General features: G+C 43.8%; 1 protein-coding gene across 1 annotated transcript; it reads left to right on the top strand.

The window, feature by feature from the left end:
• Window positions 1-9,811: 9,811 nt before the first annotated feature.
• LOC145551194 (uncharacterized) lies at window positions 9,812-23,511 on the top strand. Its single transcript, XM_081605610.1, has 13 exons — window positions 9,812-10,002; window positions 10,230-10,426; window positions 15,173-15,337; window positions 15,681-15,822; window positions 17,110-17,929; window positions 18,008-18,152; window positions 18,292-18,435; window positions 18,569-18,627; window positions 21,274-21,461; window positions 21,681-22,075; window positions 22,168-22,264; window positions 22,701-22,881; window positions 23,040-23,511. Exons 1-13 carry the CDS (start codon window positions 9,856-9,858, stop codon window positions 23,174-23,176), a joined length of 2,817 nt encoding a protein of 938 aa, XP_081461736.1. The 5' UTR covers window positions 9,812-9,855; the 3' UTR covers window positions 23,177-23,511.
• The last annotated feature ends 991 nt before the right edge of the window (window positions 23,512-24,502 follow it).

Raw genomic sequence — 24,502 nt, 5'->3', positions numbered from 1 at the left:
CATGATTTTTCTTCATTGATAGGAAGTCAGATTATCCAAACTGGTAAACCACATTAGTAAAATATTAATGAAATAATACATTAAATGACTACTGAACTATGAATTATTCATAAAATATATCAACATTTCTGAATAAAGCACACAGAAAGTCCTAACAAACCTAGATTCCCTCTCCGCTTTCACTGAATTTTCTTCTTTCTCTCCTCTGTCTCTGCTTCTGAACTTTCAATAAGGCAAGTCCAAACACTAATTTGTTGCTGCAGAACGATGTAAAGCCTTCCAGAGATCGACTGGTTGAGCAGACCTGGGTCTGAGTTGACCTGGGCCTGAGTTGACCTGGACCTGAGTTGACCTGGGCCTGAGTTGACCTGGGCCTGAGTTGACCTGGACCTGAGTTGACCTGGGTCTGAGTTGACCTGGGCCTGAGTTGACCTGGGTCTGAGTTGACCTGGGCCTGAGTTTATCACAAAGGCTGATCCTTATGTGATGAAAGAGTGGATCCTTTTAACTGCAGCTGATGGAGTGACAGGTGCATTTTGCTTGACTCCACACTCCAGTGGAAGAAACCTACAACTATCATTCACAATAGCCACACAGAAATCTGATGCACAGTAAGATGAGAGAATTATCTTGGAACATAAATGAATAACAGCCAATGAATGTGATTATGTTCCTGGAAGTCATACAAACATAAATGAAAAACAACAATGATCTTGTTTCACACAGTGGTGAAAGAATGAGGTGTCATGATATTCAGGTTAAAATAAACCACAGGCAGAACCAGATCAGCTGATCAGTAAACGGCATCAACTTCAAGTCTATTTCCTTATAACAAAGCTTGTTATGGCCATTCATCAACAAACAGGCTGTCTGTGAGAGGGTTAGGCCGATGGCCGATGAATGGCCATTCTGACCATTCATCGGTCAGAATGGCATCTCTTGTGCTGTTGTACCTGCTCCTGTTAGCAGCTGCATCTGAATCACAAACGACAGCGATGCGCACCTTGGCGCATCGTTGTCTTTCTCCCCTAAGGGAAAGGACTTAAGCGGGACTCATGAGGTGAGTCAAACTCAAACATGTCATTATTATTACATCATTATTTGGTTTTTTAGGACCAAAGAAGAGATGATAAGATGGTGTCAAGATGTTACAGACATGAAAAGTTTATGTCCTTTTAAGAGGTTTGTGCAGCACTTTAAATGAATTCTGATGTTTATGATAAAAATGAGGAACAGAAAGGAGAACAGTTCCCTTTTCAAGCAGTGTCATTGCATTAAGTGACATCAAGAAATATGAAGGTATTTTGGTGTAAAAGTATTTCTGGCTCGTACCTGAGAAGTTGAACTAGATATTTTTTCAGCCATAACTATAAAACAGCAGTTATATTCTGTGACTTTTAGAAAGGAATCTGACTTGTGCTGTGAAGCGTAACAGTAGTTTTGTGCATATAAGTGTTTGTGCATATAAGTGATAAAGAATTTTTTTTAAAATTCTGACAGATATGCTGATTTGTTTTTGCATCATTTGTTTGGATCATTTGGTGCAAAACTGTAACTGTAATATTTTCTTAATGAATACTATGTCTTTTGTGCTTAAGAATTTGACGAGGTTTTATTGCTCTTTTGTAGTTGTGACAAAATATCTACATTTACAAAATTCCTTTAGTATTTTTAGCTACAATTTCAACTTCTCAGTTACAAACCACAAATACATTTACACCAAAATACCTTTAAAAAGAAATGTCTTTAAAATGTTAAAGGTAAGTTACCTGTTCAGTGATGTGACCAGGCGGAAAGATACACTTTAAAATTTGTATGTCTTTTTGTTTTACCTCATTTTATGTCAATAATTGCTGCTGATAAAATGTTTCTTGTTGTCTTATAAAGTACAATAGTTTGAAATTCAAGCAACATGTTTGCTTTTCAGGTGGAAATTCGCTATAAACCAATTGGATATGAAAACCATGAGAATTCCTACAGATGCACACTAGGTGACTGCGGGGTGGAGACCCAGAGCAACACCACAATTATTGGCCGTAATTCAATTAATCTCACCTGGCAACAAGTCGAAGTAGTTTCAAGGAGAAAACTCAACACCAACCTTCCCTTTCAAATTATGTAAGATGACAAATAATGAATGAAAGTTTCGATGCAACATCTTATTTTGTGTAAAATAAAATATCTTTAAATTTTAGCAGTCAACAATTTACTTGAAAAGCGTTTTTGCTAAACTAGCTACCCACCAGCTACTCAAACTACTACAATTTCCACTATAAGATGGGCATCTGGATAGAAAACCCCAAAGGATGGCTCATTCATTGGAGAATGATGACAAGCATCCACCTGGGAACCCGATCCGATACCGGCGAATCAAACAGAGCTCCCGTCACAACAACCCTCCCTATTATTAGGTAAGTTCTTTAATGATATTTTTTATTTTCTTCAAAATGCTTTTTATTATTGTGAGACGGAGCCTTAACTTTAACTCCCATCTCCGGCAGAACTTCGAACACCTTCGGGGGAGGTGTGGGACATCGAGTCTGAGTGGACCATGTTCCGTACCTCCATTGCCGAGGCGGCCTATCGGAGCTGTGACTGCAAGGCTGTTGGTGCCTGTCACGGCGGCACCAACAGGGCGGCAACCCTTGAACCCGTTGGTGGAAGCCTTCGGTGAGGGATGCTGTCAAGCTGAAGAAGGAGTCCTATCGGGCCTTTTTGGCCTGTGGGACTCCAGAAGCAGCTGATGGGTACCGGCGGGTGAAGCGGCATGTGGCTTGGGTGGTCGCTGAGGCAAAAACTCGGGGGTGGGAGGACTTTGGAGAGGCCACGGAGAAAGACTTCCGTACGGCTTCGAGACGATTCTGGTCCACCATCCGCCGTCTCAGGAGGGGGAAGCAGTGCAGCACCAACACCGAGGTCAGCAGGTGCGCTGCTGACCTCAACTCGGGACGTTGTGGGCCGGTGGACGGAATACTTCAAAGACCTCCTCAATCCCACCAACATGCCTTCTGTTGAGGAAGCTGAGCCTGGGGACTCTGGGTTGGGCTCTCCAATCTCTGGGGATGAGGTCGCCGAGGTGGTCAAAAAGCTCCTCGGTGGCAGGGCCCCGGGGGTGGATGAGATCCGCCCGGAGTTCCTTAAGGCTCTTGTTTGTTACTACCCAATAGTAAGTCCCGCCTACGCCTCACAACTCTTCGGACTCACTACTGCCCAGTTCTCTGTCTAACAGGTCCGGAAAACCCCCAAAACTCGGGTCTTACCCTAGCAATAGTTTGTGGAGAATTATCTGTTTAAACTGGGGTCAGAAAGGACTCGTCTAGCTCTGACTACCTTCGATCCAGAAGTTATGACCCTTTACAGTTGAGGAACAATCAGCTGAGTAGCCCTCACAGCTGCATAACTCCTACAACCACTCCTGTTAACGGTAGCTCCTCTCCTAAAATAACGGCACTTGTTAACGGCTAGATTAGATTCAGTGACTTAGATTTAAGTCCCAGGGTCATTATTTCAACACTCACCAGAGGAAAACACAAAGCCACCCTGTCTCTAGAATCATGTATGTTAACTTTACCACCTTTAGGAGAACCAACAATAATTAAGACTGACACAATTAAACTCACTATTCACCATTCTCATTGGAATTTTTAGAATATAATTTTATTAAGCAAGCTTTAGCAGGGGCATATGACAAGCAGGTTAATTTCCCAAAGGTTATGAACTAAGTAAAAATATAATAAAATCAAATTAAAATCAATCACGTCCTATCCTTATTCTTATCCCTAACCTGTGTCACTAAGTTCACTGAGCGAGGCTTTGGGGGAGGCAGGTCAACTCATACCCGATGGTTCTTGGTCTCGGCAGCTGTAATCTTTAGATGTCCTTGTCCAGCCGGAGCAAAGTCCTCTTTCTGAAGAGAAGCGGAGCAGAACTGTACGTTGTCCTTCTAACGTACAGAATCTTTGCCTTTAATTGACCTCCGTCTCTTTTCCAAGTCGGCTGCAGTAGAGTTGAGAGCGTTGGGTAGAGGCAGAGGAGTTGGTCGGATCTGGAACCAGGGTCAGTGGCTGGTGGAACTCGTCCCTTCTAGGCGGCGTGAAGTCTTGGAGCTTCCCTTGGTCCCGGGGTGTAGTCCTCTGCTGGTCTTTAGCCTCCTTCCTCTTGTTGTTTCCTCTTTTGCGCCGCAGACGAAGAACGCCTTCTCTCCCCCGCGCTCCAGTTTTTAAACTCTCTCAACTCAGGGCAGCCTTCGGGGCAGGGCTGCGTTACTTTAGAACCTTCCCACTGCGTCTCACTGTCTGTGGAAAGTTCCAACCCTACCCAACTCCCTCATGACACATTCCTTCCTTATTACTTGCTTACCGTTGACCATCTGCTTCTAATTTTGCCGCACCCATCGCCCCTGCTCAGTCCACACAGTTCCTCCTCTTACAAAACATGTTCAATGCTTTACTTTGTCGACATTTTACCTCAGTATGTTCCTTCCTCACTCATTATCTTTAATCTTTAATAATCAATGAGTATTATACAACAATCAAGTTGTTCAAAACTCAATTTCCATAATGCATTATAACACTCAACTGATTAAAAGTACAGAACATATATTTTTGATCATACATTACAGACATTTCTTCATTGGCATGCGTATTATTATTTTAAACCTGTTACAAACCATAATCATCATTAAATCATTATACAAGGTTTACTGTTATTTCTCAGGCCTTTATTCCGTTTTCTGCGTGTACCTGGACAGATCTCACATGCTTATTCCAGATTTCATGACACTCTGGATGTTGTAGGGCTGTGTTGGCTCACGCGACTCTGCAATATCGCATGGACATCAGGGGCAGTTCCCCTGGATTGGCAGACTGGGGTGGTGGTCCCCCTGTTTAAAAAGGGGGACCGGAGGGTGTGCTCAAATTACAGAAGGGATCACACTCTTAAGCCTCCCTAATACGGTCTATTCAGGGGTCCTGGAGAGGAGGGTCCGTCAGATAGTCGAACCTCGGATTCAGGAAGAGCAGTGTGGTTTTTGTCCTGATCGTGGAACACTGGACCAGCTTTACACCCTCAGCAGGGTCCTGGAGGGTTCTAGGAGTTCGCCCAACCTGACTACATGTGTTTTGTGGACTTGGAGAAGGCGTTCGACCGTGTCCCCAGGTGGGCCCTAATTTGTTGCTGCAGAACGATGTAAAGCCTTCCAGAGATCGACTGGTTGAGCAGACCTGGGTCTGAGTTGACCTGGGCCTGAGTTGACCTGGACCTGAGTTGACCTGGGCCTGAGTTGACCTGGGCCTGAGTTGACCTGGACCTGAGTTGACCTGGGTCTGAGTTGACCTGGGCCTGAGTTGACCTGGGTCTGAGTTGACCTGGGCCTGAGTTTATCACAAAGGCTGATCCTTATGTGATGAAAGAGTGGATCCTTTTAACTGCAGCTGATGGAGTGACAGGTGCATTTTGCTTGACTCCACACTCCAGTGGAAGAAACCTACAACTATCATTCACAATAGCCACACAGAAATCTGATGCACAGTAAGATGAGAGAATTATCTTGGAACATAAATGAATAACAGCCAATGAATGTGATTATGTTCCTGGAAGTCATACAAACATAAATGAAAAACAACAATGATCTTGTTTCACACAGTGGTGAAAGAATGAGGTGTCATGATATTCAGGTTAAAATAAACCACAGGCAGAACCAGATCAGCTGATCAGTAAACGGCATCAACTTCAAGTCTATTTCCTTATAACAAAGCTTGTTATGGCCATTCATCAACAAACAGGCTGTCTGTGAGAGGGTTAGGCGATGGCCGATGAATGGCCATTCTGACCATTCATCGGTCAGAATGGCATCTCTTGTGCTGTTGTACCTGCTCCTGTTAGCAGCTGCATCTGAATCACAAACGACAGCGATGCGCACCTTGGCGCATCGTTGTCTTTCTCCCCTAAGGGAAAGGACTTAAGCGGGACTCATGAGGTGAGTCAAACTCAAACATGTCATTATTATTACATCATTATTTGGTTTTTTAGGACCAAAGAAGAGATGATAAGATGGTGTCAAGATGTTACAGACATGAAAAGTTTATGTCCTTTAAGAGGTTTGTGCAGCACTTTAAATGAATTCTGATGTTTATGATAAAATGAGGAACAGAAAGGAGAACAGTTCCCTTTTCAAGCAGTGTCATTGCATTAAGTGACATCAAGAAATATGAAGGTATTTTGGTGTAAAAGTATTTCTGGCTCGTACCTGAGAAGTTGAACTAGATATTTTTTCAGCCATAACTATAAAACAGCAGTTATATTCTGTGACTTTTAGAAAGGAATCTGACTTGTGCTGTGAAGCGTAACAGTAGTTTTGTGCATATAAGTGTTTGTGCATATAAGTGATAAAGAATTTTTTTTAAAATTCTGACAGATTTTCTGATTTGTTTTTGCATCATTTGTTTGGATCATTTGGTGCAAACTGTAACTGTAATATTTTCTTAATGAATACTATGTCTTTGTGCTTAAGAATTTGACGAGGTTGTGGGGGTTCTCCGGGAGTATGGGGTACCGGGCCCTTTGATACGGGCTGTCATGTCCCTGTATGACCGGTGTCAGAGTCTGGTCCGCATTGCTGGCAGTAAGTCGGACTCGTTTCCTTTGAGAGTTGGACTCCACCAAGGCTGCTCTTTGTAACCGATTCTGTTCATTACTTTTATGGACAGAATTTCTAGACCAGCCGAGGTGTTGACGGGATCCGTTTTGGTGGCCTTAGGATCTCATCTCTGCTTTTTGCGGATGATGTGGTCCTGTTGGCTTCATCAAGCCATGATCTGCATCTCTCACTGGAGCGGTTCGCAGCCGAGTGTGAAGCGGCCGGGATGCGACTTAGTGCTTCCAAATCCGAGGCCATGGTCTTGAGCCGGAAAAGGGTAGAGTGCCTTCTCCGGGTCAGGGGGGTGGTCCTGCCTCAAGTGGAGGAGTTTAAGTATCTGGTGATCTTGTTCACGAATGAGGGAAGAAGGAAGCAGGAGATCGACAGGTGGATTGGGGTAGCGTCTGCCGTGAAGCGGGCGCTGTACCGGTCCGTCGTGGTGAAAAGAAAGCTGAGCCAAAAAGAGAAGCTCTCGATTTACCGGTCGATCTACATTCCCACCCTCATCTATGGTCATGAGCTTTGGCCCCACGTTGGGCGCCACTTTGTTGTTGCGCAACGCCTCCCCCCCCCCTTCTCTCTCTCTCTACTTCCCCTTCTCAGAGGAGGGAGATGTGCTACCAGCTCTCCATCTAACGGGTGAATTGAGTTTTCTAAATCTAATGGGATTTACCCTGTCCAGAACTGAAGTAAACTCTGTTTCAGCTGGCGTCGAGAAAGACTAGCCTGGTTTCTGATGACCTCCCCCTCCAGATGTCCCACCCTTCTTCACCCTGTGAATTAGCCAGATTGAGCAGCCTGCAACCAACTAGTTTCACAGAGCACACCTGTTAACGGTCGCTCTTTCTCTTTATTACAACTTGCTCTTGTTACTGAACCAGGTTGGTTTTAGTGACTCGGGCGAGTCCCAAGGGTGTTGTTTTAGTTTTGGCTAAAAGCAACCTATAAAACATTTTACACTTCTCCCTCCCAGAATCAAACTTCATAGCTATTTTACAACCATCAAAGAACTTTAAGGTGACTCATTAATTGAATGTCCACAACATCTTTTAGATTTTCTTAATGCTAATTATTTTTTTAGTAAGGCAATTTTGCAAGGGTCAGTACAGCTTAATTCAGTAGCAGAAATAATCAAATAAGTAAAATCAATAATCTAGCCTATCTTTCCCTAATGCTGACACTGAGAGCTAAAAAAGGGAAACTTTGAGAGAGACGGACAGAGTTTGGCATTTTGAACCCCAGAACTGGCCTGATGATGAGGAAGGTGTTGCAGCAGCAGGAGATTCCCAGTACAGGAAGAGTACTGACTTAGAGCGGCAGGTCTCGGGCCTCAGGGTGACTTCCTCATGCGCGTAGCGGTCCTCAGCTTCTTGTCTTGCAGCTCTGTAGCTCCCTTCTCCTCGTCTCACGATCTTCCTGGTCCCACGGAAGGAACATACCAGTTCTTCCTCTTTGCCTTTGTTCTTTGCCTTTGTCTTTATCTTCATCTTTGCCTTGGTCTTTGTCTTGGGGGTCTGAACCCAGCTGATGTGAGAAGTGCGATTTGAAGCCACATGTTGCTAACAGGTTGGTCCCCATGTGCAGAACAGTCTCCGGCTCTGTGGCCCCGGCTCTTCTTCAGCTGCAGAGTTCTTTGTCCATCTCCATCTTGGCTCCAAGCTGCCTGAAGGATCCAACCAAAGATTCCTCTTTTGCTCCCACCTTATAAAGGGTTTATCCACCTTTTGGTGCGTTTACATTGGCTAGCTTTGTTGCTGTGCCTCTCATTGGCTGACTGCTTGGACAGATGATCTCATATCCATCACCTTGGAGTCCTCATTACCTGATGTCTGTTCCAATGATCCCCGAGTTGCTCAAGAGTCCTCCTACGTCTGTTTCCTGCCCAACCTTTTCTTTGGAAAGTTAAAGTTTAGCAATAAGGCCATGGTCATCTCTGCTCTCCCATCAGTTCCTCTTTCCCCCTAACCTTTTACCTACCATCTACCTCCAATACATCATCAATAACCTTTAATTATAGTTACAACATTTTACACCATTTCAAGTTCAATGTCAAAATCACATTTATAACCTTTTAAATGTGATTAAAAAGTTATAAATTAGTTTCTCTGATTTAGCATTCATTTATATTATAATAACCATAACTTATTAGTTATTCTTACTACAATCATGTAAGTTATTACAGACATTTCTGAAAAGAAACCAATAATAATCCATTATTCTAATTATTTGATACCATGTTACAGTTACTTGTTTCACCTTTAAGTACTTCTACAAGTGTAAGAGTAAGTGTAAATATTCTTATAATCAAACCAACATCAACCTCTGGTTAAACCAATATTAATTATTGGCATAATTATAAGTTATTATTATTAATTTAAGTATTTTACTCTGGGATTTATCCAATTATTCGAAATGTTTAGATTTTATTCTTTAAACCTTTAATGCTTTAAAATAAGGAATGGTCTGAACTATTTTTATACTCAGCCAGGCTGGAAACTTCCTCTTTCTTCAGGAAACCAGCTCTTCCTGTTCCATGACTCTCTTTCTGCCTGACTATGATTTTTTATGATTAAATAGAAAAAAGTAGAATTAAAGCAAAGTTTGCAGGACATAATAACAACACACACAACCAGATTAATTTTATTACAGTCTGACTCTACTGTTAGGTCTTGATGTCACCTGTGTACTCAATTTTAAAGGTAACTTTATTCATTGTTATTATTAAACTAAAACCTCCAGCATGGGGAAGTGGGATGAGCTCGACTTTTCTCGACAGTCATGACCGAAAGAATGAGATCACGGATACAAGCGGCCGAAATGGGTTTCCTCCGCAGGGTGGCTGGGCTCTCCCTTAGAGAGAGAAGCTCGGTCATCCGGGAGGGACTCAGAGTAGAGCCGAAAAGGGAGTTTAATGTATTAAAGCTGCATTCATGTTTCAATAATGCTTTATGTTTTATTATAATTTGTGGGTTATCATTTTTAACATCTCTAAAGCAGATTGGGCTTCTCGCTCAGCTCGTCAACCCATCCCATGATGGGAATTATTGTTTTTGAAAATTAAACAGGTGGAGTTATCAGAGTGGCTTAGCTTACCTGGAACAACTTTCAGGTCTTACAAGTTGTTCTGCATTTTTGCTGCTTCCAGAAAATGATGCATGATGGTCCTTGTTGCAGGATATAAATGAAGCAGCTTTTTGTAGGACGGACCACTGGTCAGGATGGGCACCATCAGGATGGGCACCTTCACTGTACTGCTGCATCTGCTGCTGATAGACACGGCTGCCTCTTGGTGGCACACCCAAGCTTCCTTTGGTGCATCAGAGACCTTCTTCCCCAAAGGAAGAAAATCAGATGGGACTTATGAGGTGAGTGTCTTGCAACTCTACTTTTAACAATTAGGTGAAAAATGAGTCACAGAAAGAATTTAATAATGATAAGAAGATTATTATAAAGTCTGTGGATGATGTTACAGTTGCTACTCCTATCACTGCTTGTACAGATAAGCATATTAATATTTTTATTGCAGTTAAGATTAACACTTTTTTTTGTATTTAGCAGTATTTGCTACTGAGTCTTTGTTAACCTTTTGTAGGTGGAGATTCAACAGAAAACCAACATTGCCTACTACTACTCCTACTGTTATGAGGGAACCTGCATGAGTGGTGACTGTGGGACTCAGACACAACGCTCTGAAGATTTAGTTACCTCTGGCTCTTATGGGCTTAACTGGAAACAATATGAGACGAGAACAACTAGACAGCTGACGAGCAACCTTCCCTTCGAAATAGGGTGAGATGAAGAGTTCCTGAAATAAAACAACCTTACAACAGCCTCAGACATTTAAAAATTTACTTTTTATTCATTTACTGCTCAATTTAACATTAGTGTGCTCTTTTCTCAGATAAGGGGAAAATTCCAACTTTCAAGTTTCATGTTAATCATTTTAAGAATATCAATAAATAATTGATATATTTAGATCAGATGGATGCCGAGGTTGGAAGTTTATATTTAAAATCTGCGGGACACTGGCCTGGATTTGAAGACTAGCTGGTCTACAGAATCTGTTGGGATATGAGACATTTCTTGCTTCCACCTCCATCATCAGTTTCAGGCTGCAGAAGAGAAAGCATTGTTGGTGTTTAGCTTAACAGCAGCAGGAGAGGAAGCAGGTGAAGGAGTTTGTTGTAGGTGGCAGCATTTTGCACAATCAGGTGAATCATACAGAATCAGGCACACAAAATCTAAAATATGTGCTCTACTCTCATCAATCTCTAAAGTCTAAAATGGCCTTTATGACAAAAAGTTGTTCTATAATTGATCACAGGGTAAATAAGCAAATTCCTTCGAGGTCAAAAATTAAGACAATCATTACTCAAAGTCCCATTGAATCCTCAGATTTTAAGCTGGGCCCAGTATGTGAAGCCAGGTTCACAGTAAAAATCTGCTATGTTACATATAAACAAGCAATGAAAATGACAGCTCAACACCAGTGAAATGGTCAGTTTTTTTTATCTTACCTTGATAACTAGCTACTCAAGCTCTAGTAACAAATACATTTTCATATATTAATCTTACAAAAACAATTTACCACTGCTTAGTAAAACTCAACAAAACTCTTTTTGCTCAGTCATTCTGTTCAGTACCTCTCCTTGGGCTGCCACCTTATCGTGGTGGAGGGGTTTGAGTGTGGCAATGATCCTAGGAGCTATGCTGTCTGGGGCTTTATGCCCCTGGTAGGGTCACCCAAGGCAGACAGGTCCTAGGTGAGGAACCAGACAAAGTGCAGCCTGAAGACCCCTATGATGAATACGAACTTTGGACTGCGTTTTCCCTCGCCCGGACGCGGGTCACCGGGGCCCCACTCTGGAGCCAGGCCTGGAGGTGGGGCACGATGGCGAGCGCCTGGTGGCCGGGCTTTTACCCACGGAGCCCGGCCGGGCTCAGCCCGAAAAGGAGACGTGGGTCCCCCTTCCGATGGGCTCACCACCTGTCCGAGGGGCCAAAGGGGTCGGGTGCATTGTGCTATGGGCAGCAGCCAAGGGAGGGGACCCTGGCGGTCTGATCCTCGGCTGCAGAAGCTGGCTCTCGGGACGTGGAACGTCACCTCTCTGGTGGGGAAGGAGCCGGAGCTAGTGTGCGAGGCTGAGAGGTTCCGGCTAGAAATAGTCGGCCTCACCTCGACGCATGGCTCTGGTTCTGGAACCAGTCTCCTTGAGAGGGGCTGGACGTACTTCCACTCTGGAGTTGCCCACGGTGAGAGGCGCCGGGATGGAGTGGGCATAATTGTTGCCCCCCATTTGGGCGCCTGTACGTTGGGGTTCACCCCGGTGAACGAGAGGGTGGCCTCCCTCCGCCTACGGGTGGGGGGACGGGTTCTGACTGTTGTTTGTGCTTACGGGCCGAACGGCAGTTCAGATTACCCACCCTTCTTGGAGTCCTTAGAGGGGGTACTGGAGAGTGCCCCTCCTGGGGACTCCCTTGTTCTACTGGGAGACTTCAACGCTCACGTGGGCAATGACAGTGAGACCTGGAGAGGCGTGGTTGCGAGGAACGGCCCCCCCGATCTGAACCCAAGCGGTGTTCTGTTGTTGGACTTCTGTGCTCGTCACGGATTGTCCATCACGAACACCATGTTCAGGCATAAGGGCGTCCATATGTGCACTTGGCACCAGGACGCCCTAGGCCGCAGTTCGATGATTGACTTTGTCATCGTCTCATCGGATTTGCGGCCGTATGTCTTGGACACTCGGGTGAAGAGAGGTGCGGAGCTGTCCACTGACCACTACCTGGTGACGAGTTGGCTCCGGTGGTGGGGGAGGAAGCCGGTCAGACCTGGCAGGCCCAAACGTGTAGTGAGGGTATGCTGGGAACGTCTGGCGGAGTCCCCTGTGAGACGGAGCTTCAACTCTCATCTCCGGCAGAACTTCGAACACGTTCCGGGGGAGGTGGGGCACATTGAGTCTGAGTGGACCATGTTTCGTGTCTCCATTGCCGAGGCGGCCTATCGGAGCTGCGGCCGCAAGGTCGTTGGTGCCTGTCGCGGCGGCAACCCTCGAACCCGTTGGTGGACACCTTCGGTGAGGGATGCTGTCAAGCTGAAGAAGGAGTCCTACCGTGCCTTTTTGGCCTGTGGGACTCCAGAAGCAGCTGATAGGTACCGGCGGGCGAAACGGCATGCGGCTCGGGTTGTCGCTGAGGCAAAAACTCGGGCGTGGGAGGAGTTTGGAGAGGCCATGGAGACAGACTTCCGTACGGCTTCGAGGCGATTCTGGTCCACCATCCGGCGTCTCAGGAGGGGGAAGCAGTGCAGCACCAACACTGTTTATAGTGGGGATGGTGCGCTGCTGACCTCAACTCGGGACGTTGTGGGCCGGTGGGCGGAATACTTCGAAGACCTCCTCAATCCCACCAACATGCCTTCTGTTGAGGAAGCTGAGCATGGGGACTCTGGGCTGGGCTCTCAAATCTCTGGGGACGAGGTCGCCGAGGTGGTCAAAAAGCTCCTCGGTGGCAGGGCCCCGGGGGTGGATGAGATCCGCCCGGAGTTCCTTAAGGCTCTGGATGTTGCGGGGTTGTGTTGGCTAACGCGACTCTGCAATATCGCATGGACATCGGGGGCAGTTCCCCTGGACTGGCAGACTGGGGTGGTGATCCCCCTGTTTAAAAAGGGGGACCGGAGGGTGTGCTCCAATTACAGGGGGATCACACTCTTAAGCCTCCCTGGTAAGGTCTATTCAGGGGTCCTGGAGAGGAGGGTCCGTCGGATAGTCGAACCTCGGATTCAGGAAGAGCAGTGTGGTTTTCGTCCTGGTCGTGGAACACTGGACCAGCTCTACACCCTCAGCGGGGTCCTGGAGGGTGCATGGGAGTTCGCCCAACCAGTCTACATGTGTTTTGTGGACTTGGAGAAGGCGTTCGACCGTGTCCCTCGGGGGCCCTGTGGGGGGTACTCCGGGAGTATGGGGTACCGGGCCCTTTGATACGGGCTGTCAGGTCCCTGTATGACCGGTGTCAGAGTCTGGTCCGCATTGCCGGCAGTAAGTCGGGCTCGTTTCCGGTGAGAGTTGGACTCCGCCAAGGCTGCCCTTTGTCACCGATTCTGTTCATTACTTTTATGGACAGAATTTCTAGGCGCAGCCGAGGTGTTGAGGGGATCCGTTTTGGTGGCCTTAGGATCGCATCTCTGCTTTTTGCGGATGATGTGGTCCTGTTGGCTTCATCGGAACGTGATCTGCAGCTCTCACTGGAGCGGTTCGCAGCCGAGTGTGAAGCGGCCGGGATGAGGCTCAGTGCCTCCAAATCCGAGGCCATGGTCTTGAGCCGGAAAAGGGTAGAGTGCCTTCTCCGGGTCAGGGGGGTCGTCCTGCCTCAAGTGGAGGAGTTTAAGTATCTGGGGATCTTGTTCACGAATGAGGGAAGAAGGGAACGGGAGATCGACAGGCGGATTGGGGCAGCGTCTACTGTGAAGCGGGCGCTGTACCGGTCCGTCGTGGTGAAGAGAGAGCTGAGCCAAAAAGCGAAGCTCTCGATTTACCGGTCGATCTACGTTCCCACCCTCATCTATGGTCATGAGCTTTGGGTCATGACCGAAAGAACGAGATCACGGGTACAAGCGGCCGAAATGAGTTTCCTCCGCAGGGTGGCTGGGCTCTCCCTTAGAGATAGGGTGAGAAGCTCGGTCATCCGGGAGGGACTCAGAGTAGAGCCGCTGCTCCTCCACGTCGAGAGGAGCCAGTTGAGGTGGCTCGGGCATCTGGTAAGGATGCCTCCTGGACGCCTCCCTGGTGAGGTGTTCCGGGCACGTCCCACCGGGAGGAGGCCTCGGGGAAGACCCAGGACACGCTGGAGGGATTACGTCTCTCGGCTGGCCTGGGAACGCCTTGGGATTCCCCCGGAGGAGCTGGAAGAAGTGGCTGGGGAGAGGGAAGTCTGGGCCTCCCTTCTGAAGCTGCTGCCCCCGCGACCCGACCCCGGATAAGCGGAAGAAAATGGATGGATGGATGGATGGATTCTGTTCAGTAAGAGGGACAGACTTTGAAATACACCGGACAACATGTTCATCTGCATCTACAAATCTGATAGAAACCCTAAACCTTAGGACAGAGTTTGCTACAAGTCTGGAAAAGCTTCAGTTAAGGTGACTTACTAGGAACCAAATGTATCAGGATGCCTGTTTGAACAAAACTTAAGACAATTAGTCATTACTCCAAAGTCCCATTGAATATTCAGTTTCCTTTAGACTCAGCAGCCTTGTATGCGCAGTTTGGAGGAGTGTGCTCTTTTCCCCAACTGGGTGCTCTGTTTCATGGAAATAACCATCCATATCAACCTTTAGGTCAAAGGGAAACAAAATCACTCTGAAGAAGGCATAAAAGCTGTTACTTTTCCTCAAAATCAACCAAACCTGTAGACCTCCAGCACGTGGAAAATGTTCTGTAAATTTGCTCAATTGTACTTTTCATTAATTTTACTAAAAACTATAACAGTATCATTAATTCTTCGTTCTTTTCTTTATTAAAACCCCTCACTTAACAGACACCCAATGTGCTACCACTACTACTACGGATATGGTTACTGGTATCCAAATGTGCGGGCTAGTTTTGCTGTACAGAGAATGATGACGCATGTGGATATGGGGATCCGATCAGACACTCAAGAATCCAACAGACCTCCGGTCATTACCACCCCCAATATTCTCAGGTAATTAATACTCACTTGTTTACTTATAAATACAAATTATCCACCATCAACCCTGATATTATATTTAGAATATAAAATGAGTTTTATTTTACCGAAATAAAACATTTTATTTAGGTAAATAATAAGATGGATGTTGGTTGACAGGAAATATGCCATTCATTTAAGTTTATCCATCTATTTGATTATCATTCCTATCAGAATTGGTGCTAAATAATCACAAATTCTGCCACAGTTGTAATGTTAAAATGTAATTTACTGTGATTAAATTATTGATCCAGAAATCTTCTGGGAACAGAACAGTCAGAGTAGCAGCCATTTTTAATGGCCTTTTGTCTCATTACAGAGTAAAGTACAACTGCCCTCGATCATTCAATGTCAAACCTGTTGACCCTGATGGTGACCAAGTAAGATGCAGACTACCGACAGATTCAAATACAAATGAGTGTTCGATATGTAGCCTTCCTAGTGGCTTCTCTTTGGATCAGGTAAGAATCTATCTATTTATACCAAAAGAGTAAAATGTGCCTGATGTCTTTCTTTCCTATCATTTAACAGAACCTCTATGTAAACTAATGACTTAATGTAAATAAATGAACTTACAAAAACATTTAAGATGAACATGCTCATTTCAAATGTCATATCTAAATATGGTAAAGGGACACATAACTACATTCATTTACCAAATAGATATGAAGTATTTTTCCAGAGACAGAAGGAAGATCCTGGTGCTCAGCTAGACTCAACCCAAAGAAGCAACTCGAAGCCTTTCCACATTCCCATCATACGCTTGATTAGCACTATGTACTTAACATGAGCTCAAGTTCTACTCCTTGAAATCTCTGGATGGTTTCTTGATAGGGAAACATTTCTGATCAAATCCACAGTAATTATTTAGGATGTGGGAAAAGATGAGGGTCAAATTTGGAGGAATAGCATTACTGATCTGACTTCAATCAGTTTGGTTTGGTATCATCCGAGCTTTGGACAAAAATCACCAGGCTTTTTTCATGTTTTTGAGCCATAAGATTTGGTGCATATAGCCAGTGGAGCCCGTAAAGGTGTGGCAGTGGTGGCCCTGAACCATGGAAAAATTATGATTATTTTCTTAAGATGTACTACCGTAACATTTTGCTACCCTTGTGTGGTCACCACAGTGAAAATCTTCTGGGTGTACCATTGTACTGTGGGGTTCTTCGCAGGCAAGTATAATGTTGACAGGAGAAAAATCAGTTACTCTTTGTCTCAGCCACAGTGCTTGAACAGGATGGGAGTGTGGCAGATAATCTAGAGCAAGGGACAAGCATGGCTGGTTTCCCTCCACTCTGACGTTTTTGGGTACTTAAAACAACTCATCACACTGCATGATCTGAACATAAATGTCAAGACCTGAGCAGCTTTAAGGTATATGTGTGTGCTCTGCTAATGAAGAAACATGACTGGTATAGAGGTTATGTAACTTAGTGGTTTAACTCTGCCAGTGGTTCAGTTGAAGTAACAGCAACAGAAATTGATGAACTGCAGATGTGTAAAGGGTCTTTGCTGGAAAGAAGTCAAGCAGTGGCAGAAGTTGTTTTTCAAAATACATGATTTTTCAAAATATTTCAAACTGGAGTTAAGATGAAAACCAATAAAACAAGTCAAGTCATCCTGAGTCTCTCAGGAGAGAGAAAAGCCATACGCAGCTCATGACATTACCAATGTTTCTGACACCTTTGGGTGGATAGATGGAGTGATGGACAAACAACTCTTAAGACATTTCTCTTTCTTGTCAGAATTCCTGCACCCTTACATATACTCCTCACACTGCTCAAACTGGATACAACCCAATTGAGCTCGTGGTGGAGGACTTCCCCAACCAAGACATCACACTGACTTACTCTGATGGATCCTACACAAGAAAGTGGCCCCAAGCAATGGCACGACGTAAACGTCAGGCTCCTTTAACCACCACAGAGTATCCAACCACCAACACCACAGAGTATCCAACCACCACCACAGAGTATCCAACCACCACCACAGAGTATCCAACCACCACCACCACAGAGTATCCAACCACCACCACCACCACAGAGTATCCAACCACCACCACAGAGTATCCAACCACCACCACAGAGTATCCAACCACCACTACCACAGAGTATCCAACCACCACCACCACCACAGAGTATCCAACCACCACCACCACAGAGTATCCAACCACCACAGCTCATCCAACCACCACAGATTATCCAACCACCACAGAGTATCCAACCACCACCACAGAGTATCCGACCACCACAGAGTATCCGACCACCACAGAGTATCCAACCACCACAGCTCATCCAACCACCACCACAGAGTATCCAACCACCACCACAGAGTATCCGACCACCACCACAGAGTATCCAACCACCACAGAGTATCCAACCACCACAGCTCATCCAACCACCACCACAGAGTATCCAACCACCACCACAGAGTATCCAACCACCACAGCTCATCCAACCACCACCACTGCCCCTCCTACCTCTACTACAACGGCCCCAATCATACCATCTTACCGATCATCAATTGGACCTTTAAGCATTCTCCCCCTACAGTTTACTGTTCTGGGTAAGTAACATTTTTCCTAAAACTCACTCAAATGCTCAAAATGTCTTATTTCTCATTCATTTGTCATCTGATTTCCAGTGGACGGGGACTATGCTCCTTCATGCCTCGATGGTGACTACTTTCCCATTTTTTTGGCACCAACTCCGGTTAATGGAGTAAATCTTCCTGCGTACGTCAACCGCACCCTTGAAATCAAAGTCAGTTCAAAAGCTGAGCACGCAACGTAAGCAATTTTCTTCTTGTTTATTATATGTATTATATGTTCTTGAAATTCCTTATCATATTCATTCTTGCTTGGACTCATTTTATAGTAATGTGTGTGTCTTTCCATCCTGCCATTAAAACCATTTGTTCCTCTATAGGATTAATGACCTAATTGTGACAGGCCCACATGGCATTTTCAAGGAGAGACCCTCCACGGATACATACATTATAAAATGGACATCAACCGAAGATGAAGTGGATGGGCATTTCCCCATTTGCTTTGTGTCTGAAGCAATGGATGGGTGAGTATTAAAAACATAGCCTAGGTAATCTAGGTGTGATTCATATTGGATGGCATGGCCAAAGAATAAATAAATTAATCAACAGCGTTTCTTCCACGGTTCAAAGTATTTTCTCTTGTTTGCTGCAATTCAGGTATGGCAGAATCTATCACTCAGAGCTGCGGTGTGTGACTGTTGATGTTAGTCACCATGGTGAGTCAATAAAGGAGTTTATCCATGATATTACTAATAACCTTAATCCTTCGTTAATTCATTACTTAACATTTTAACATGAAATTTTGAACTCAAATAAGTAGCATCATGTGGAGAAATTGGTTTAACTTTCAGGTTAGCACATATTAGCTGAACGCAGCTTCTGCTCTAGGATGACAGCATGGCTGCCAGGTTTGGTTCCTCTGCACTGAGTTATGTTTCATGATTTTCAGCTGAATACTTACTAAACTAAGACATTAATGAAGTCATCTACAGTTCATGGATATTTGCATGATTGTATTACACACCAAACAGCTTCTTCATAAAAACACTTACTACTTTTTAAATGGGATGTCATCAAGATGACAGGAAATAAAAATTGTTTGTAGTCAAACATTCATTCCTGGTCATCTAGATGCTAGAAATCCACTTCATGATTTATTTATTTTTGTTTACAGTTTTTTTCTTTTTCCAAATGTTCCGTACATATCATCCAGGAGAAGCTGCACATACATTCTGTACCTGCATTGGACACAACAACTTTGCTAGTCTCGATAATATCCAATCTACTTGCTAATTAAAATTAAAAAGACAACATAAAACAAATAAAGAGTCCACAGGGTACGAACGGAAGAAACTCAGTCCAAAACACACACAAAAAGAAAACACGGTCAGGGCGGGGCTTGCCCTGGACAGTCCGGGGGCCAGCAATGACGCAGCTGGCAAACCCCTACAGGGGTGTCCAAACTTTTTGCAAAGGGGGCCAGATTTGGTGTGTTAAAAATGTAGGGGAGCCGACCTGGGTGGACATTCTTTACATAGAATAGCAATATATTTAAACACATTTAAGCAAGCCATTCTGTGTTTCACATTTGCTTTTTTATTTTCATTTCAGCGATCTTAAACATGTCTTTTGATTCATTTGAAACATGCATGTCATATGCAATTGAATATTTACTTAACCTCACTTTTTTAACACTAACTTTTTTCTAACGGTTAACCAGAAGTTTAACCGTGAAACCGTAAGAAGTGATTGTAACTCTTGAGTGCAAATTACATTTGAAACATAAAAAAAATCTCACCATGACAGTTCAATATTTACAGAATTTTTAAATAAAATAACAGAAATGAGCAAGTAATAGTTATATCAACAAGTGCAGGGCTCATTTGAAATATGACATATGCTGATTACATTTTTAAAAGTTTATTATTCTGGAGTGAAAACTGAAAACTTCCCTGAATTTATGACTGATTTTGATCTTAAAAAACAAAAATTATTCAGAGACTTATTGTAAATGACGTGTCTGCATTAATCTAATGGGTGATACTGAGATCTGGACTGCAGCACAGAGGCCAGGTCGGCTCAAAGGTGATATTGATGCGCAAGATGTGTCGTAAGTGACCTCAAACGGCTCTTATTTAAGTTCATAACCGAGAATGTCTTCTCGCACAAATACGTTGACCCAATCAAGCTCAGCATTTTCTTACCAAATGCTCGAATCTCTCAAAATCTGTCCTTATCCAGCTGTCGGTAAAAGTTGGCGAGAGAAAGCTGCTGGTGCCGACCGGCCTGGTATTAACTATATCCACTCTGGAGCGGATATAGTTAATAGCCTCTCACCGGTTCCATAACATGTTCGTATTGGAGATGTTCAGCACACAGAACTTGCTGATGAATGATACAATGGAGTTTTACAGCTTTAACCCTTTCTTCACTTACTTTGTTACTTATTAGTGTTGCTAATCCACTTCATTCGCCAGTCATGGATGGTGCGCCGTCTGTAATAATCCCAAAACTTTTATTCCACGGGAGTTTCATGTCATCCACGGCAGCGCAAACAGAAGAGAATAAATCTGTTCCTGTCGTTACACACAGATATTTTGAGACTATTTTCACTCCATACTCTTGAGGTCAAGTAGCTCTTCGGTAATGTTCATTTCGTTGTCCACTCCTCTCAAAAAAATAAGTAACTGAGCAGTGTCAGCGGCGTCTGTGCTTTCCTCGCAAACTAGCGAAAAAAAAAGTCAAACTCCTTTCCTCTGACTCCCAATTGTCTTGATGTCTGATGACACTTCTTCAACCCTGCGTGCCACAGTGTTACGTGCCAGGAGGACGTTGGCAAACTCTTCCTGCTTCTCAGGACAGGTTTTCTTCACCATAGTCATCACGCCGTCTTTGATAAATTCACCCTCGTTGAAAGGTTTGCAATGCTTTGCGATCAGCGCGGCTACCTCGTAACTAGACTTTGTAGCTTCTCATTTGACTCTCGGGCTCTTGCAAAATATCGCTGCTGTGAGATTAAACTAGCTTCAAGTTGCTTCAGTTTCTCGCTGCGCTCCTTCCCTGGGATCTTGTCGAATATGTCAGCATGTCTCCTTGGTAATGTCGCTTCATATTGAACTCTTTAAAAACAGCCACAGTCTCTTTACAAATGAAGCAGACACAGTTGTTGCGTATGTCAGTGAAGAAATAGTATAATTTCCACCCATCCTTGAACCGTCGGCCCTCGCAGTCAACTTTCCTTTTTTTGTTGATAAGCTTTAAAATAATCAGAAACTTTAAATGGTACAACTTTTTAACACATTTGCCACTACCCATAATGATGTGAAAATAATGATGTAAAATTTACCCTGTGAACATTGTAGAGGCTGTTGTGACCTGCAACGAAACAACTATGACAGTAGAAGTGGCAAAGACCTACACCATCAAACGCAACAAGGACAACCTGCATCTGAATAGCCTCACTGATCCTTCTTGTGACCTCCAAAGACTCTCCAACGAAACCCATTTGGTGGCTGTCATGGAGCTTAACGCCTGTGGGACATGGGTTGAGGTACAGAGAAACAAAAATGAACCAAACACTGTGGCAGATTTAAACAATGAAAGAAATAATTACACAAAGAAACCAAACCAAAGAATAAATGTGTTTCTGAAAACTATTGTGCATATCAGATCTTCTGTCTGAACATTTTCCTTTAGGGTCAGTCATGCATATTTATCAGGACAGGACGTTTTGTAACTGTAACAAACTTATTTAATTCTTTCTTCCCAGGAAGATGAAGATACGATATACTTTCAGAATGCGATCACTTCAGCTGACCCAAATCAAATAATTTCCAGGAAGCATGATGTTGAAATCGCCTTTGCCTGCTCCTACCCAAAACGAACCAATGTGACCCTGGGATTCAGACACAAAAACCCGTACGCCTTCAGAGAGAAGGGCTTTGGTGCTTTCACCTTCCAGTTTGAGTTCTTCCAGAGCAAACTTTTCAGGAAGCAGGTAAACGCCAGCAGCTACCCAGTTGAAGTTTACCTGAAGCAGATGATCTTCATGCAGATCGAGGTCACCTCATCCATCCCAAACACTGAGCTGTTTGTGGAGTCCTGCAGGGCGACTCCCTACGACAACCCCAACTCCCGCATTAGCTACACCATCATCGAAAACGGGTACTGAGAGAACAAAAAATTATGCTTTTTTTTTACTGGTTACTACAAACTGTTTTTCTGTTTGTCTAAAAGATTCTAACCACTGTTTTCAGATGTGAGAAGGACAGAACAGTGCAAATCTACCAAAGCCCAAAGTCTCAGTTCAGGTTTGGCATGGAGGCTTTTGAGTTCATCGGAGCTCACGAGGAGGTAAAGTTATTTTTTCTTAGTGTTACAGGACCCAATGTGGGTGGGACCAAGTCTACTCAAATACTATAAAGAATGTCAAGAAAAACCCACCTATAATACTGTTATTTATCTGGAGAACAAACTTTTAGTCAGGATTTTTGCAGATCTTCATCTATGGTGACAAATTAAAAACTGCTTTTTGACTACCAACACATCTTGTCTCAATGCATCCACAACAGTGACACCTACTGGCCTTGGATGGAACCCAAAATTGTTTCATCCATCCATTATCTAGCAGGCTTTTCCTTGCAGAGTTGCTAGTGGTGTTGATACCCAACTCCAGCACTCCACATTGTTTCAATTCAAGTATAATATTGCAGCTAATTTTCTGCAAATGTACATTTTTAAATGCATTGACAAAAAAAGATAAATGTGACTTTCCTCCATGTTTCTGCAGGTCTACATCACCTGCTCGGTCATCATGTGTGAGATCGACTATCCTGGAACTCGATGCTCTCAGGGATGCATCAACTCCAACTCGTGGAACAATCGCAAGAAGAGGGACGCTTCAGCTGAGACAAGCAGCCACTTCATTTCCCAGGGTCCTTTGCGCCTTGCTAGGACAAAAGATGCCAAAGGTGAGACTGAAAGTTCAGCCACATGAGCTCCCAGCTCCCACTAAGACACCACATTAATAACTCATTATTTGGCTTTAAACTGATGACATGTTTTTGCTTCATAAATGCCTGAGTTACTGAACACGACTTGGGTTTTTACTGTGCTCCCTCTTTGTCAGCGACTGGACCAAGCCTGAGCCTGGGCCTGAACCTGGTCTTCATCGTCAGCTGCCTGCTGGCGTGTGCAGTGGTCGTCTACCGATCTAGAAGAGCCAAAGCTAAATACCAACCACTGGCAACCTATGAGACAGACTGAACTCAGATCTGCTGCTTCCTTAGTTTCTGTCTTTTCCCCACTGGTGGTTTGAATGATAATTACTCCATATAATAAAAAAGATAACATGATTAAAAAATAAAACGCTAAACCTTATGTGTACAATGAAATAATGAGGATGTTTGTGGATGTACTTCTGATTGTTTTCAACACAAATTTAGATCATTTTGAAAATAACAGTGCTGAGCTATACGTCAGTAATATCCTTGATTTTATACAAGTTATTTACTCAATTTTCTGACACTTTTTTACTTATGGAAAATATGTAAATGGTTGTGAAAATGAGTGGAATAAAAAGTTGATAAAACAACTGAAAACTATGCTGTGTTTCATCTCCAAGTAATTGAGTGGCTTAAGCAAGAGGATGTGATATTTAGCGGAATCAGTTTACGTGACTTGGTTGTAGATAAAGAGTGCCTCCTTTTACTCAAACTGAACGTAGGCTGATCTGTAAGGATATTTACATCAAACCCCTGTGAGGAATTATGATTCTTTCCAGAACTCTGAAACACACAAGGAAGGTTACTTCAAATACCCTTGTAATAGTAGATGGCTGGTAAGTTAATTTACTTCAATGACTAATACCAACACGACACAAGTATAAAGGGAGTAGGGCCTGATCAGAAGATTTTAAAATCCTGTGGACAGAGGAGAGCACACAATAAGAAAGAGTAGACTTTAATAAAGTGAACATTGTGGATCCACATTTACAATAAAATAAAAATTGCATGTTTTTGAGAAAAAAACAAGAAATAACCCAGTGTTTTTGATGTGTTTGTCAAATGTTCATTTAAAGGCACTCAGTCTTTCATCTGTTTTACAGTTTTCTGGAAGTTTGTAGCAGATTTGTGTTGCATGAAAGCTGAATATTGCTTGTGTGGTTCTGATTCTGGGGATGCAGAGCAGAACCAGAAGACCTAAAGGGTCTAGACCAGGGGTGCCCAAAGTCTGTCCTGGATGGCCGGCATCCTGCACGTTTTAGTTCTCTCCCAGGTTTAACACCTGGATCAAATGATGGCTCGTTAGAAGCCCTAACGGAAATATTGACAAGCTGAAAAGGTTGTTACTGCCACCAGGGAGAGAACTAAAACCTGCAGGATTGTTTATGTGATTCTTTAATGTATTGTGGTGCTAACCCAGTGTTTCTCAACCTTTTTCAGCCCCCCCCCCACCACTCCCCCCATCAAAGAATTTGCAGGCTACTTTGCACTGACCATTATTTTATCATTAATATTACCATCACTATTGTAGATGTTTTGATTTTTATGCTTGTTTCTGTATTTATCATCAAGATAATTTCCCAGAGAA

This window comes from Poecilia reticulata, chromosome 3 (genome assembly GCF_904066995.2).
Source record: "Poecilia reticulata chromosome 3, P_reticulata-male-v2, whole genome shotgun sequence".
In the NCBI taxonomy this organism is placed as follows: domain Eukaryota; kingdom Metazoa; phylum Chordata; class Actinopteri; order Cyprinodontiformes; family Poeciliidae; genus Poecilia; species Poecilia reticulata.
This window is presented reverse-complemented; position numbering and strand designations above follow the sequence as displayed.

Coding starts and splice junctions, on each gene's coding strand:
- LOC145551194 (XM_081605610.1), top strand. CDS start 9,856: ATGGGCACCATCAGGATGGGCACCTTCACTGTACTGCTGCATCTGCTG. Junction 18,153..18,291: donor TCAAAAGCTGAGCACGCAAC/GTAAGCAATTTT, acceptor GTTCCTCTATAG/GATTAATGACCTAATTGTGA. Junction 22,076..22,167: donor TACACCATCATCGAAAACGG/GTACTGAGAGAA, acceptor CACTGTTTTCAG/ATGTGAGAAGGACAGAACAG.